General features: G+C 44.0%; 1 protein-coding gene across 1 annotated transcript in view; it reads left to right on the top strand.

The window, feature by feature from the left end:
- The window catches only part of LOC138471815 (keratin, type I cytoskeletal 18-like), a 91895-nt gene that overhangs the window by 38482 nt on the left and 35802 nt on the right, over positions 1–17611 (top strand). The window contains exons 2-4 of the mRNA XM_069609649.1: positions 535–911; positions 3793–3875; positions 10387–10543. Coding sequence (XP_069465750.1) covers positions 543–911; positions 3793–3875; positions 10387–10543 — 609 coding nt within the window. The 5' untranslated portion in view covers positions 535–542. The remainder of the gene's footprint in view (positions 1–534; positions 912–3792; positions 3876–10386; positions 10544–17611) is intronic.

The following is a 17611-nucleotide window of genomic DNA, read 5'->3' as shown; positions in this document are numbered from 1 at the left end:
TCAGTAATATATTAACCCCTTAAGTGCTAATGTATACCGGCACCTTTGAGGACCAGCAAACTACAAGTCTGCCTAATCTGCCAGTAGAACAGGCCCCTACCGACAGATGAATCCCTGAATCACTGGCACTGTTACTAACGTTACTAACGGTGCCAGTGATTCAAGCAATCCCATCCCATGAAGTCCTATGGGACTCCATGGAATTGGGATTTACCGGCGTCTCCGCCCCCCTTAACAACTCAATAATACTGGTATATCATGCGGCAGAGACGGTACGGTATTTCTCCGGTATCCAACCGGAATTACAAGAGGGATACCGAGGAAATCCTAATGAGCCCATAGCGTTAGATTGTGGCTGCATGTGGTGATGCTGAAGCGAGAAATACGAGCCAACCCGTAAAAAGGGAAGCATTGTTGACCACCGTAATGGCATGAGATTCAGTAAATCTAAAATGATATGGTTAAGATTTCAAATGCCCTGTGTTTTCTTATTAGTACTCTTTCTAATATATCAAATATTTCCTTGCGTTTCAGCATTTAAAATGGCGGCCACACTATCTGTCAGAAGCCAGTCCTTCGGCAAGCGACCTACCTTTTCCAGTTACTCTGTCGGTGGGAGATCCATCCCAAAGTCCAGGACATCAGTGTCTAGCATCAAATTCACTGCATCATCGCCTGTCAAAAATGGCTTCAGCTCGGCTGGGGTTATCAATGGGGCAGTCAAGGTAAACGACAAGGAGACCATGAGATGCCTGAATGATCGACTTGCTAGCTACCTCGAGAAGGTGCGCTACCTTGAGAAAACCAACCAAGAGCTGGAGATAAAAATTCAAGATAAGATGAAAGCCGATGCCCCCGTATTCAGGGACCATGGCCCGGTGTTTGCCCAGGCTCATGCTCTATCGCAGGAGGTAAAAAGATCTCTCATTCGCTACTTGGTTGATTGTTTGCAGCTCTGATTTGCTATCGTCTTTGCACAGGCTTTTTCCCCAGTACGTTGTCTAGGTGATGCAGCACACATTATAAAACAGGTACAACTGTCTTACAAATGGTATCCCATTGTTTAAATACATAAAAATGACTTCAAATTAATTTACTTTGAAGGCATTACTTCGAATTACTTCAAATTATGGATATTTAATTGTGGATTAAGGGGTAAAAAGGGTGTGTGGATGGGTTTGGGGTAGGAGTGGTAGTGCAGAGGAAGTGGCGTATAGGAGGTCCCCAAATAAATAGTGTGACCAGACATCCTGGCTTTCCCCCTTTGTCAAGATTATGTTTCCATTGGAAACTGCAGCAGTCCCGGTTTTTGGTAGTAGGTCTTCATAGCTGGCAGGCAGGAATGCACAATCTCGTGCAGAATAAATGATGCATTTTACAATTTAAGATAGTGTTAGTTTGTGATTAATTATAATATGTGTTTAACACCTAGACCCCCTTCTCCTCCATTCGCTAATGCAGTGGCGTGCATTGACAGCCACTTCAAAGAGTATGTCCTACTTTTATGTTAGTTGCTCTGTCCCGGTTTTTTACTTTTTAAATCTGGTCACCCTACAAATATTTTTTCGCAGTAATGCCTTAAAAGTAAATAACCTGGAAGCAATTTTTTTCGGCGAATTAACATGGACCCCTCAGAAATAGGATCTATGAAAATCGAAAGACATTGCTGATGTTTATGAAATAAAGATTTGTCTTTTGATTATTGTGATGTTGTCTCCTGATTTTGACATATCATTATTACTAATACCAAACATAGTAAATACGTTAAAGTGCATACACATCAGTGCAAATGGCAAAGCGTTCTTTGACAAGAACTATGCAATTAAATGTATATCAATTAAAAAAAATACAATACTGAACAATCTAAAATATTACATGTATACTGCAGCAGTAAATTAGAAATGAAACCAAAAGGACTAGAAGTTAAGATTGACTCATAACATACGTAAAAAAAAGAAAATGGAACTCAAGTCCCCAAATACAAGTCCTAATTTTAGTTTGAGAGATTTTGACGTGAAATGCATCAACCACACCAACAATGCTCTATTTTTGACCCATTCAGTGCCATTCATACGGAAATCTTTGTGTACAATGACTTAGATCAATATCATCCAGATAATTCCAGAAAATGTCCGAAGCATTTGCAATTCTACACACGAAGTTACAGCTTTTAGATTAGTAAAATACTATTCAGGCCGACTTTGAACATGGCAACAGCTTTCCATCTTGAATGAAAACTTGCTCAGAGTTCCATCTTATCCATATACAATTTAAGTTCAGTGATTCATTTAACCATTGGAGTGAGCAATCATTGTTATTGTCCCGGAAGTTGGAGCTAAAAGCCGAGCTCATCAAAGAAAGGACCGACGGGGAGGGACTTAAAAAGTTACTATAACCCCCTCGCTCTTTCATGAGAAAGAAAATCAAAGATACATAAATATGAATTTAAGTAATGACTTTACATCCTTATATAACAGGCGTATTAGCATAATTTCTGTCCTGGTGGTAATGCCTGCACCGCTTTTGGTATTTACATATTTATGGGTATGGAGGGGCCCATGTTGATAGTGGTTAAATCAGCCTGGGCTGTCGTGGGCAATTGGCTGAGAGTGTATATGAACATGCCTATTGCTAGAATAAAATCATCCTCGCTAGTCGCGGAATATTTGCTGCTGATATCTGCCGCACTTCCCGTAGGCGTAGAACATGGCAAGCTGACTAATCGAGAGGCTATGAATATTTGGTACAGCTCCCAGCTTGTCCAATAAGAATCCTTTGTGAACATTACAAGCGTTATAACTCTTCAGAATCATGTTTATGTCACCTCCAGCATCCGACCTTGCCCCTTCAGTTTGCATTGTCCAATAGTTTGTCTTCAGTGACGAGCACCAGTGATTAAGAAGTGCGAGACAGGTCTCAAAAGCAATGGGGTGGAGATTTGAGTTTTGTCAGGTCATATCAGGAGTTAGCTGGATGCTCATTGGTGCCGACGCTATTCAAGTTTCATAAACATGTCATAGCAATTAGTAAAGCCCACCAATAACTGCAAATGATTGACTCTGAGAGAAATTAGTACAATGGGATTATTTTAGCAGATGATCGCCTCAAAATGTCCTTTCAAAACTATGTAGGACCAGGAGATTGCAGGTCCAGCAAGCCATGTGCCCCTATATCCATGGATGTTCTGGGAAAGCACAGGCAACTAAGTAATGGTGGAAGAGCCAACATGCAGTTATTAAATAAGGGCTGGCAGTGCAAAACCTAAGATGCGCTCCAATGGTGTGAGCACTTGCTCTAACAGTGAGAGCATCCTTTCTATAAATGCACACTTGTTAGCATTAGAAAGGGGATCATTCCTGTTGTAGCTGTTAACTAATAGACTTCTGGGCGCACACTAGTAATGTTTAGGATTTGACCGCCCATTATGGTTGCAGCACAAAACACTCAATGAAGGGCAGATTCACAATATCTGCAAATAGTGAATCGCTGGTTGGATCTAATCTGGTAATCCATTGCTCCATTCACTGACTGGTGCCATAAAGCAAGTGATCCCCTATCCATCTGGATTGCATTTTTTGGGGAATGTCCACAAGGAATGGACGCCATTATTTGCTTGATTTTGGGAAGCGGATGACTGCTCAGATGTTGCAATCCGTTTATGACTTTTTCTAATGTATTGCATGCTCCATAGATTGTCTATAATTTCCAGGTGGATCGTCTGTCTTTTGCCTGCCTCGTGGCCATTATTGTGTTTAAATCTCTATTAACACATCATACATATTTCCTTTTCAGATTGCCATTGCTTCCCAGGAAAATGCAAGACTGATGTTGTCCATTGATAACGCCAAACTGGCTGCAGGTGACTTCAGAATGAAGTAAGCAAACCCAATACTTTGTCTATAGGGCGCAGATTCCAAATATTGACGAATGAAGAAATTGCACCTTTAATGGTTTTGATTTGAGAAACATTTTAAACAAGACACTTTTTCCAATTGAAAGAGCGGAAGCAACAGACAAGCGTGTCTCGACACAGAGGATTTGTTTTCCATTGGTCCTCGTGCAAAAATGTGATTTAGCACGTTAGAAATCCATAACGCTATATCAAGTGCAGAGGACGCGAGCAACCTCTATTGTGGCCCACCTGCTATTATTGAATATTGATATCCTAAAATTCTCAGCACTTATTGCCTGCACCTGCATGTACCCTTGTGTGGAGAATAGCATTGGTCTAATCTAAGTAGTCTGTCCAGGAGGTCAACTGAATATGTAATCCCTGAACTCATCACCAAATTGGACTACATAGGACGCTTCTCTGGCCTAAAGCATGACCAAGGCAACTTCTTGGGTCTCAACATTGTCCCCCCTCCACCAATCTCACCTACCCTGACATGCCTATTTCTTGGCGAGCAACCTGTCTCTCCATCCGCCCCATCAGACCCATTCATACAAGCCAGCCAAAGTTCAACAAATACTCACCAAGTGCTTTAAGCGCCAGCTAATCAATCAACTTCAGACAGACATTGGGGGTCATTACGAGGTGGGCGGTAAGGGATTACCGGCACCGGTAACGGCACTGGTGCCGGTAATCCCTTACCGCCCTACTACGAGTTCCCATTGCGGGTTCTTCCTTAATGCCTGGTTTTACCAGGCGTTAAGGACGAGACCCGCAAAGGGATACGGGGGTCAATAACGGTACTGCAATTTGCGGTACCATTATTGCCGCCTTCCCCCTTCCCATTGAGCCCTATGGGGGCTCAAATGGGAATGGGGAATGGCTCTGGTGAATGGGGAATTACCGGTCCCGCCGACCTCGGACTGGACCGGTAATTGCTCCATCCACCAGACCGGAGTCGGAACAATTTTGGAGGTAGCCATGGCGCTAATAGCGCCATGGCTACCTCCAACCTCGTAATGACCCCCATAGTCTCCATTTCCCGTGACCTACTCCTCAACCATGCTCGTGACTTGTTCCTAAAAACCTACAATCAAAAAATTCAAGTATTATTCAACAAACGTCTAACCTCTAAACTCAAAGTGCAAAGCAAGCATGTCCTGATATTCCAGCGTGATTGAGGCCTCCAAACGGAACATCTGACATTAAATAGCCATTGTCACTGATATCACTCCATCTTTTCCTCTACCTCATAAAACAAGTTTGATCACAAACCAAAAATTCTAATCCAGACTGGCCTCTTCCACCAGTATGATAATTCTTTGCCTCCATTCACTTCCTCCCCCACACTGCTGCTCACTGCCATCCTAGACTTCAGTTACTTGAGAAGCTCACAACCATTGATTCTTCATTAAAAGCCACTTCCTGCAAGGACAATATCCTCCTGGCTTCAGTAATTAAGTATCAGCCTACAGATGCCTTCCCCCTACTACTCCTCGTTGTTTTCGTCTCCCTAATCCAAGACCCTTCAAACAATTCTCTAAAAATGGGTCACGTCAAGACCAACTTAAAAAAAAAACATTGTGAACCATCAAACCTCAGCAACTATTCCCCCATTACTTCTCTCCCCTGCCTGGATAAAATGACTAAACAGGCATTGGCAAAGTCAACAGGCGGGACTTGTGCATAGGAATGGGATAGTTATTTGCCTTGTTCTGCCTGAAATTATGTTACCTGGGCCATAAAATGCAACACCTGGAAAATTGTGTTATTATCTGTGTAAATTATGTCTTTGCCGGGCAAATGCCTACCCATTAACTATATGCCAGCAAAACGTGTGGCTTTGCCAATGCTTGTTTTTAAAAGGGCTTCAATGCAAGGAACAGAGGCCCGGCCACACATGTTGCTTATAAAACAAGTGACTGAACGCACACTTTGCTACACACTTTTATTACACCAGAGCCTCATTCGCTGCTGCAATTAAACCACTACCTTTCAAAAGATGGCTTAGAAATAACCCTGTCATTCTTAATTTATCAGAGAGATTGATGTTACTGCATGATAGAGCCAGCTCAAAGAGATCCCAGGAGGGTGTTTTCTTTGGGCGGGGAGGAACAGGTAGTAGGTGGAAATGGGTATTGGGTCAATTGGTTTGTTAATAACCAAACAACACCCAGGGACGTCATTTAGGGGTCACCAGGGGTCGCCCTTGCGCCCCCTGAGTTCTCCCTTGCTACCCCTAAAAAATAAAAATTCAAACTTTTGTTGTTGTTTTTGTTTTTGCAAATCGAAGCTCCTGGCCTGTGGCCAATGCCATGTGGCTCTTTGTTTCTGGAGTGGCTGGCTTTCTTATTCAGGCTTCTTTAAAAAAAAACAGGTGGTTCCACAAGTGTAACACTTTGAGCAGCGACCCTAAATAAGAAAGAATAGGAATAACAAATAATTTGACTTTCTGGAATTCGAAACAACAATTACTAGACTCATTAAGGGTTTATTTCATGTACACTTCAGTGGGCGAGTCACTAATTTAGTCTGTTCTTAAACACCTCAAATTCACAATGCAGACAAAATACTCCAGAAGGCATTTAAAGTAGTATAAGCTTCCATTTCGGACTATGTATATTTCTTTTTGCAAGTTGCAGTCATAGCATGTTTTTTTCTGCTGATACATTCTTGTATGAAATGTTTATCACGTTACAGTGATAGTGTAACCATATTGTTCATATTGTACTTAGGAACAATGCTATGTGAGGCCACTTCCTGTTTTGTCAAAGGGTAAAAGGTTGTGTTCCATCGCTTCCTGTGAATTCACTTTGGCAGTGAGGTCAAATGACATCACTTCCGGTGATGTCATCAGAGGTCAAGGGTCATGTGATTTCACCTCCGCTACCCCTGGCATTTTGGTGAAATTACATCCCTGACAACACCCACAGGCTTTGAGTCCATCGTAACATGCCATCTCCTGCCTACTTGTACTCCAATGCAACCGTTTTGGTTTCTAAAAGCCAAAATTAAAGTAACTTCCATTCCAACCACAAGTCCACCTGGAGTCAGAAAGATCATACATATATAGTCAAAAATATCTTGGAAACGGCATAATGAGAGCATTTAAATAGGAGCTCATGCAAGTAACCCAGGGAGCTGCTCAGAAAATCCCTGGATGGATACCAGGAAGCACAGGCTACAATGCAGAACTGGGCACGGGTAGCATAGGTCATTGGCAATGCGCTTGTTGTGTCTTGTAAGCAAAACGGCGCAGAGCAACACAGGTTTGAATCCCGGGTCCGCGCTTCGAAACCTCTTCGGTATTAAGCACGTTATAAAAAAACAACTATAATTATAACTCTGAGGTACAGCTTGAATCGGAGATCCCGAGATGCATCAAGAGGTGGGGAACCCGAGTTGCAGTCAGAGATGGAGGGTACTGAGGTGTAACCTTGGGCGCTGAACCCCCAATTGCTTTATGCACCATGCAACAAAGAACCAACAGCACAGCCCGAGGTAGCGAACTCAGAGGGGCAGCAAACGATAGCTTGAAACACTTGGCATGTGGCTCCATACATTACGCACAGCATAAGGACTCCGTTTTTTAGGATACCTTGTGAAATACAGTAATGGGCATTACAGGGTATATGTTTCCATCTGAGAAAAGATGATGAACAAACGGCTGAAACATAATAATGATGTAAACTATCTTCGCTCCAGTTTCTTTGTGCAGATTGCGTGGAAACACTGGAATGTAGAACTGATGGCAGCGAGAGTCTGGGGCCAATCCTGTCTATGCATGTCATGCATAGAGCTTGCAGCGAGGCCCACGGTCTCAAGCTTTGCCTTCCCTTAGTTCTATTGTCTCGATTGTTTCCTGCATTATCATTCCCGAACCCCCCTTTCCAGTCCCTTAACATGATTTCAAATTTTAAGAAATAAGGCTCATTCCTGATTGGAAGAATGCATGGGTGTCTTGCCCAATCATTCTTAGGCAGATTCGCTTGTCTAAATATAGAAATATCTGGGTGAGAGCACGTCTTAATCAATGACACACTTTGAAAATGATCGGTCCAAGTGGTATCCACCTTATGAAGAAAGGGCTTGTCGCCATTGCAGCGAACAAGGCCCTTTGGAAACGTCGATCGCTTGAAAGATTTGCTCATAATTGTGCTTAAATATTAATACAGAATCCTTTTGGTATCAGCTTTTTAAGTTGTAATCCAGTGTCACTGAGCCATGCGTAAACTTCCGTTGTTATGAACATTTTTAAACTGGCAGGAAGGGACATTTTGTAAATGATGTAAGCATTTTGCTAGATGTTTTAAATATATTGAAAGGCTTAATTTCATGTGATGAATACGTGTTATATACATATATATATATATATATATATATATATATATATATATATACATTCACTGAAAAAACTTTAGTTAAGGTAATCAGATTTAACGGAACAAAATGTGATGATCGTTTTATCTCAGCGTCCCCCTTTCATGATCCCTAGGATCTAATGATGTGTTATTTATTTAGTGCTTATGCCTAAGTGCTTTACATAAAACACATTTAGATACAATATCACCCAAACAGAGTTGGTACTCATTTATCGACCTAGGAAGGACGAAAGTCTGAGTTGACCATGCCAGGATTCGAACATGCGATGTGCAGATCACACACAGATCGTAGCAGCGAGCATGCAACCCACTGAGCTATCTTATCGGCGTTTAATTTTCTATGTCATTGTGAATCCCATCTGTTATGTATGTGCTCTTGGACTTTGCAACCGGGGGGGGGGCGCTGAGTTAAGATGATCATCACTTCCCACGTCTGCCAAATTTCAAGGGTTTTGTTGCATTAAATCTGATCACCTTTACTGTCCCGTAACTAACGTTTTTTCAGTGAATTTAAAGGCTTTTGTTATACCATAGTTTATTCAAGGGCCACTAGCCATGGCCCGTGGCCACTGTACATTTTGCACCAATATATTTCCTTGGAGCCCGCTTGCTGTGGCCTTCAAACCTGGACTGTGCATGGCCTTTGGCTGTGTCTACTGTATTTTTTAAAACACTATGTTTCTTTCAAGCCCACTATTGCACTAATAGGTTTCCTTGGGGCATACTAGCCATGGCCTTCGGTCGTGGCCACTGCACAAGTTGCACCAATAGGTTTCTTTGGGGCTCACTGGACAAGGTCACTGTCGAAAAGACCCATTTCCTACTGCCTAGTAGATGTGATCACAACAGATGCCCCCATTTATTTTTTTCCTCACTTTCCAGTCCCCCAATAATTACTGATAATTACACGTTAATTACTAGCATAACGCTCCTGTGATGCATTTTTTGTTTCCGAGTGCGTCTTCCTTATTAGCACGGAAATCACATGACATCCCCCTCCACCCTGAAATTCCCCTGATAATGCAAAAATGCCAGATCTGTAACTGGCTCCCCAACTCCCCAACTTCATATGATGTCCTCTTCCCCCTCCCCACCTCTCGCCTGATGCAATTTCAAACTTATTCCTCCTTCAAATAGCGTTTTTTGCACTTTCTGTTTTCGCATTCCCTCGATATTACTGCAGTAATCACTCGCATCGAGCTAAAGGAGAAAATGGCAGCTTGTCATTTCTGAAAAGCCTCTGTGCTGCAAAGCACAGGGGAGACATCACTTTAATTTTGTAGAAGGGGGCACCCCCTTCCCTGTTGAATTTTTTGAAAACTACTGTTCGGAATAACCCCAGACCCCTTCTGAAAATCGAGTCAATGCTTCATGCACAAGTTGTTTCTTATTTGGTCCAATTTCATCCAGAGTTTTTTGCCCTGCGCTGCTCCGAAATGTTGACTTTTTCTCTATGGGAAAATGAATGGGAGTAGGCCCTAAACAGCGTTTATTCGCTTTCTTAATAACATTTTCATTTTTTTAACAAATCTTTCCCAAACTTCCAAGTCTGGGGCGTGGCCAGGACAAACCTTTTCTTTGGAAACTATCAGCCAAACCTGTTCTGCAAGTCAAAAGTTATTAGCAATTCAATTTTTTCGGGTTTCCTATTGAACTAGCCACACACCTTACCTAGACGCTGCACTATAATATAATACTATTGAGATTCCAGAATTTGTTTCTGAAAAGTTTTAATGTAAAGCCATAATACATTAATAAAAAAGATTTCACATTTTAAGATTGTATTCCTCCTGAGAAATGTGTGTTCTGTGGCGTTTCTATTTCTTGTGCATGTTTAAATTATTCAACATTTCTATACACTAGAATGTATGGTTGACCCTGTGCACCACTGCAGTAGCCTGTCACTGGTCTGTCTCTAATCTGTCTTTATTCTTCTGGAAATTAGCCATCTCAAACCTGGCTCAATACCTTAGACAATGCCTTTCTGACAGTACAATATATGCAACAAACGCTTCCGATTTATCAATCAATGAAGTAAGAAACTATGTGGAATAGCGGATTTAGCTTTCCAGTGACGCAAAGGCTTTAACCAACACGTTGACTCTTTTCTAGATGGGAAACAGAAGCGGCCATCTTGCAATCCGTGGAAAGAGATATTGCGGCTCTAAGAGGCGTGAAAGATGAACACGTGGGCCTTCTTGGCAGCCTCAGGGCACAAATGGAAAGTCTGGAGGATGAGCTTCACTTCTTAAAGCAAAACCACAAAGAGGTATGTATTGGAAACCTCTCCACATGCTCTTTAAGGATTGTTTGCCAACATGCTATAACATGTACATGACGCAGGCCACGCTGTTTTCGGAATGGGTCACATCTCCTCTCTTTCATGAGTGACCACCTGTTTGGAGACAGTGGGTAGCATCGCCTACATGGCACTAGAGGCCTCCTGTAACGGGACTCACAGGCAGCAGGTGGCCACGGGGGGCTGCAATGGTCTTCACAATGCTTTTTGAGCTTGTACTGTAGAAGGGGCGAGGCACTGATAGTTTTCCAGTCTCACGCCCTTTCAGCACATGAATTCAGTATATGGAGTTACCTTTTGTAAGAGGCACATATGCGTGTCATATTTAGGACATACCTGTGAGGTCCAGGACGCTCATTGGACTGAACAGTAGCTGCTGGTATTTTCATTGGCTACATGAGAACAGTAATGGTTTAAATGAGAAATCAACTGTTTGCCCGCAAGTAAAATAAACGTAGAACTTTTTTTACCGCATTTTTTCCCACAAATATGTTGATGGTAGGTTTGAGGTAAGTATAAAATAAGAAAGGGTGGGGTAGGTGGGCCAGTGTGCAGGGGGTCTTCCGCCATATTTTGCGGTAAAAATGTGGTAACAAAGATTCAATATTTTTACTTGCGGGCAAAAGCATGCAGTGTTCTAACATAGAACAAAAAGTACTGCCCACAACCCCAGTCCTCTTGGATGCTTTTAAGCATCCGAACCATAAAAGCATTGGGTCTGATTCTCAAAAATCTTTCTGCGTGTGCCCTATTAAAATGGTCATTAGAATGTGCCCATAATAATTCTGATTCATTCTTCCCAGGTGCAGAATAGCGTGATGGGGGAGGTTAAAGGGAGAGTCTCTGTTCATTTTAAAGTGTATCCCGAATTCACAAGTGTGTAGCTCTTTGAAATGCATAGCAAACAAAAGCATGCCACCTGCACCTGTTCAGAACGAGCGAAGGCTGGTGCCTAATACATTAGAAGGCATGCTGACCATTTCCTGCACTTTTGTAAGTGGAACAGCAGCATTATGAAGTGCTGGCATCTAACTTGCACTTCTATCTCTCAATCAGGGATAGGAATGCTTTATTTTCTTCATGGATCATTTTACAATGTTTAGCCCTTTCCAGGGCTGTGAAACGTTATAGTAGCATTCATGTCGGCGATAAGAGCCGTTTGTTCAAATATTGTAAAATAAATTTGAATATGTTTTAAGAAAAAACATAGGTGAGGCTCAGTGTAGCATGTATTCCACATCTGCACTTGTGTTAGAGTTGACACAAGGTCTGGACACAAGTGGGATGGGGAGCTCTATACTCATTTTTGTTTCTTGCTGATAGCCCCCCACTTACGATTATAAGTCCCCCGGCAACAAAAATTAGGGGTCGACCCTTGTTTTTCAAGGCCCTTCCAAGGTGCCAAATCGCTATCCAGCAATGGTCAGACACTTTTGGCATCAGACATACCAAGGTCCTGGTGTGCCCCATCTACCATAGGGATCTGTTTCCAGATAGGTGACTTTGGGCAGTTAGCTGGGATCCCTGGCCTAATACCTTGCTTCTCAAACACATGAATGGCTGTGGCCGGGTAAAGCAAAAGAGTTTCCCGCTTTATAAAATAGTTACTATATGTGCTTTATTTGCTATGTACAGTACTAGCAACATGGTAAAACAGTTCCTGCAGGCGTACGTGTCGGGTGTTTTTTCTCCTACCCTCTTTCTATTTTTAAATTACATCATAACTATCTGATTGAGTCATGTTAAGTTCTTCAAAATGAGCATTCTCTTGCTGGGTGTCCAGGGCATGATTGCCCTCCCTGATGTTGGGGCTTGTGCAGAAGTGAGAATCGGATCCTCAAGCTCATCACAAGTGAGGCCAGTGAAAACCCTCACAAATGGTTTGTGGGTTTCTCCCAGAAGGAAATGCCACGTCTGCCCAAACCTCAAGGAAGATGTCACCTCTGACTACGATTAATGTAGGAAAATGTATAATGAAGCTCGAAGCATTCTCCCTGCAACACAATCCTTCAAATCCTAGCACATAGGCCCACTCTCTAAATGTAGTAGACTTTCACCTGTTCTTACCGCACGCAGTGATGTCCATTTCCGCATGCAGTAATGTCAGGTTTCCGCATGCAGTGATGTCCACTTCCGCATGCAGTAATGTCAGGTTTCACCCGCATGCAGTGGTGCCCATTTCCGCATGTAGTAATGTCAGGTTTCCGCATGCAGTGATCTCCACTTCCGCATGCAGTAATGTCAAGTTTCTCCCGCATGCAGTGGTGCCCATTTCCGCATGTAGTAATGTCAGGTTTCCGCATGCAGTGATGTCCATTTCCGCATGTAGTAATGTCAGGTTTCCGCATGCAGTGATGTCCATTTCCGCATGCAGTAATGTCAGGTTTCCGCATGCAGTGATGTCCATTTCTGCATGCAGTAATGTCAGGTTTCCGCATGCAGTGATGTCCATTTCCGCATGCAGTAATGTCAGGTTTCCGCATGTAGTGATGTCCATTTCCGCATGCAGTAATGTCAGGTTTCCGCATGCAGTGGTGTCCATTTCCGCATGCAGTAATGTCAGGTTTCCGCATGCAGTGATGTCCATTTCCGCATGTAGTAATGTCAGGTTTCCGCATGCAGTGATGTCCATCAGTAATGTCAGGTGTCTCCCGCATGCAGTGGTGCCCATTTCCGCATGTAGTAATGTCAGGTTTCACCTGCATGCAGTGGTGCCCATTTCCGCATGCAGTAATGTCAGGTTTCCGCATGCAGTGATGTCCATTTCCGCATGCAGTAATGTCAGGTTTCTGCATGCAGTGATGTCCATTTCCGCATGCAGTAATGTCAGGTTTCCGCATTCAGTGGTGTCCATTTCCGCATGCAGGAATGTCAGGTTTCCGCCTGCAGTGATGTCCATTTCCGCATGCAGTAATGTCAGGTTTCCGCATACAGTGATGTCCATTTACGCATGCAGTAATGTCAGGTTTCCGCATGCAGTGGTGTCCATTTCCGCATGCAGTAATGTCAGGTTTCCGCATGCAGTGATGTCCATTTCCGCATGCATTAATGTCAGGTTTCCGCATGCAGTGGTGCCCATTTCCGCATGCAGTAATGTCAGGTTTCCTCATGCACTGATGTCCATTTCCGCATGCAGTAATGTCAGGTTTCTCCCGCATGCAGTGGTGCCCATTTCCGCATGTAGTAATGTCAGGTTTCACCCGCATGCAGTGATGTCCATTTCCGCATGCAGTAATGTCAGGTTTCCGCATGCAGTGATGTCAGGTTTCTGCATGCAGTGATGTCCATTTCCGCATGCAGTAATGTCAGGTTTTCGCTTGGTTATGGGCAATACGCCGGGTTGGCAATAATGAATGCAGATTTCCATATGTACGGCATGCAGTATTTTTGTAAATCTGTAGGGATTTTTTAAAGGGTTCATTCAATTCACCCATGTGTTGAGACTCCAGATGTATTGTGTGCAGTAGCAAAGCAGATTGCTTCTATACATTTTTCCATAGTGTACAAAAAGGTTTTATTTTTTACTTTTCTCTGCGTTACTTTGGAAAGAAGGTCAGGAGGCGGGAATCGGAGATCCCAAATGTCCTCCCACTTTGGGTGGCCCCATGCAGAATGTGTTTTCGTGCAGTGAAGAGATGCGGAAGCGTTCATAACTTCAATGCAGAAAAAAAGCCCCGTCGTTTTCTTTCAATTTTTACCTCCACCAAAAGGGTCGTGAACATTGAAGGTGTTTTTATGCAGTGTTTGGCCGTATAATCCGTCAGTATTTACTGCACGCCTTATAATGGAGCGGGCAGTGAAAACAGGTTCAATGCAAGGTTCGTTTTGGTTCTTGGAACTATACACGTTATTCACATGCGGATAAGTATTTGAATAACTTTAAAAAAATAGAAAAATAATTTGACTAAACTCAGAACATGTGACTAGTTCCTTGCATGTACTGTCTTGAACGAAAAGAAATTGGACGCAAAATGATTATGGTACATGGCCTTACCTTGACGAACAAACAGTTAGATGCAGGGATCAGAGTAGTTTCTTGTCGTAGAACAGGGAGCAGTTCACAGGTTGCAAACTGACGAGTTTCCTCAAAGTGGTCACGGATGTTCACAGAGACGAAGAGCAGATAACCAGCACCTTCACGGGTTGACTAGCAAAGCGCAAAGAAGTTCTCATTAGAAATATGAAGTGGGTTATAAAGAATTCGAAACAGGGGTGTGTTTGTGAATGAATGACGTGTATATGCCGTGGCATTATGCAGTTTGCAGGGGGGCGTCCAGCGTGAGGGGGGATGCTTGGCAGGAGACACGGGGTCTGGAGGTAGACATGGGTACAACAACCCATGCTCTATAGACCACTTTGAAGTGTACATGGTCTTTGGCACCTCTTGGCCTTTATCGCTCCCTGACAGCTCCACTTGCCAGCACAAGTACCCCGGTGCGAACTGCCTTTGATAGGGCGGGGGGTGGATTGGGGCGGTGGTCGTGCAGACAAGACACAGGAAGACTCGTGAATGGAGACACACTTATGTGGATTGCAGGGGGGCGTCCAGCGTGAGGGGGATGCTTGGCAGGAGACACGGGGTCTGGAGGTAGACATGGGAACAACAACCCATGCTCTATAGACCACTTTGAAGTGTACATGGTCTTTGGCACCTCTTGGCCTTTATCGCTCCCTGACAGCTCCACTTGCCAGCGCAAGTACCCCGGTGCGAACTGCCTTTGATAGGGCTGGGGGGGTGGATTGGGGCGGTGGTCGTGCAGACAAGACTCGTTTGCCGCAGGGCCTCACCAAGGAGAGGCCATCTAACTGCATGTAAGAGGAAGGCTGCAGGATCTAGTACATGGAAGGCAGGGGGGAGAGTTTATAAATACCTCACCCTCCCAGGAGAATATATGGGTGCAGTTCACCCTGGAGACCCTGGATGCCTAGGCAGTTAGTCAGCAGCAGGCTGGCCTGTGGTGGCAAGGCGGCATGGGCCAGAGGGGGTCATCTCTGTACCCGGTGCCCAAAAGGATGATTTATTATGATCAACTATATTGATTATTTACCTATAACCATGTTTTGTATCAATAAAATCCAACAGCCTTTTATTGCCAACGCTTGAACAAAGTGGTGTGGTAAGTATTTTTGGGGGAGGAGGCAAGGCCGGGAGGCTTGATGCCAACCCGCAAAATAACATATGTATGTCTGCTGCATATGGGTTCAACGGTTATGTGGATTGAAGGTGGGCGGCCAGCGTGAGGGAGGATGCTGGCCGGAGACATGTGGTGTGACAAGACAAGGCACAGGAAGACTATTCAATGGAGACACACTAGATTCATTTAAAAAATCAAAACAACCATTGTTAAAATATATGTTGGGTTTTATTTTAGATCTTAATTTCAATTGAACATAAATAATAAACATTACACATTGTAAAGTTCCGGTTGCAGCACATCCAGGGAAAATCCGCGGTATTGTCCACTGTCGCTGGGGAAATGTTGTCTAATGGCAAGTACCGCACAGGCAGGTATTACACTCCGAACACGGTGTCCGAGCCTCCCGTGAAGCCACCAAGTGAAGCAACGATAGGCCACCAGCCTGTACCACCTGTGAAAAAGAAAGATGCAAACTATTAAAATGACAAAACTTTCTTATCACTGTCGATTCAGGTAAAAAATGTCATTCTGCTTTGAAAAAAATTCTATCTAGAAAATGCACAATATGGAACCAATTTACATGCATTCAAATGATATATAGATGTAATTTTATATGTGGGAGACGACCATGAAATAGTAGTGGCATCACTGACATCACAACCAGAGTATACTTACTCGTTACTCGGATTACGCGGACGAACAGTGCCGCGAAGTTCGTGCATAAGCACCATCATCATCCTCAACACGGTCCGTGAGAGGCAGGCTTCCCTGAACTCTGGCAGCTCGGTGATGCATTGCGGACTTGGCTCGCCTTCCGAAATGTAGGCCAAGCACCCGGAATTTTCACGGCAGCAGCAGTTCTCCTCCTCAGTTGGCATTAGCTCGCACCGATTGCACGTGCACCAGGTGGAGACGCCGTCCATGCGACATGGTCCAGGCTCTTCATCCGTTGACTGGTCCTCCCAACTGCCGTCCGAATCCCCATCGTTTTCGCGTGCTTGCCTTTCCAGTAGTTCTTCCTCGGTGTACTCGGGCTCGTACATATACGGCATTATTGTAGCCATTGTGTGGTAAAGAAAGTAAAATAATTTACAGAGATGGTACAGGTGTTCACAAGGCCTAGAAGCGGCGAAGGTAGCTGACCAGAGCACAGAAACGAGTCACAGAATACTCAAAGTAACACAGAGAGAGTAATGGAATCGAAAATCTGCTGCTGTGTGTTGTGAAACGGTGTGTTTATACTTATTGAGGAAAGAGGCGTCCTGCCATTTCCATGGCGACACTTCATTAGCTGAGGCGCAGCGATTGTTGACACGAAACGTGCTTTGGCGTTGGGAAATGGGCGGTACGCGTCTGCTGATGTCAGGTTCAGGGGCGGGGGATTTGATTTAGTGCCGCAAAAGCAGGTGAGCCAGGTCGATGGGGGGAAATGATAGGATTATCAGAAAATGGCGGCTGATTTCGAGTGCGTTAATGGACGAAAAGGCGGGTAAGGTCCATAGGAAAGTTTTCTACGATCTACCGATTTATGCTTAAAAACACATGGCCGAACCGTAGGGACAATAAAAAAAAAGTCCCGGAACTATCCTTTAACTATTATATCAGCACATTTTGCCAGAGTCCTGTGCTACTGGCATACACCCTGGGGACAGGCCTGTTCACCCCAGAAACTACTCAACTTCAACATTTTCTTTTTACTTTCTGTTCCCTGGGCAGTAGCAGAGGCAGCGTTTGGTGAGTGGTGGGGGGGGGGCGTCTGCGGGGCTAATAGGCCTCCAGCGGGAAGCTGGGGGTCGGAGGTGGGAGGATGCACTGGGCACCACGGCGGGAGCCAGGGGAGGCAGCCATGGCAACCCGCCCGCCCTGGCTCCGCCACTGCCCCCGTGCTCTCCATTTCTCA

The sequence above is a fragment of the Ambystoma mexicanum genome, chromosome 8 (genome assembly GCF_040938575.1).
Source record: "Ambystoma mexicanum isolate Mex_15411 chromosome 8, UKY_AmexF1_1, whole genome shotgun sequence".
Taxonomy (NCBI): Eukaryota; Metazoa; Chordata; class Amphibia; order Caudata; family Ambystomatidae; genus Ambystoma; species Ambystoma mexicanum.
Note: the sequence above shows the minus strand (reverse complement) of the source record. Positions and strands in the feature narration are given on the sequence as shown.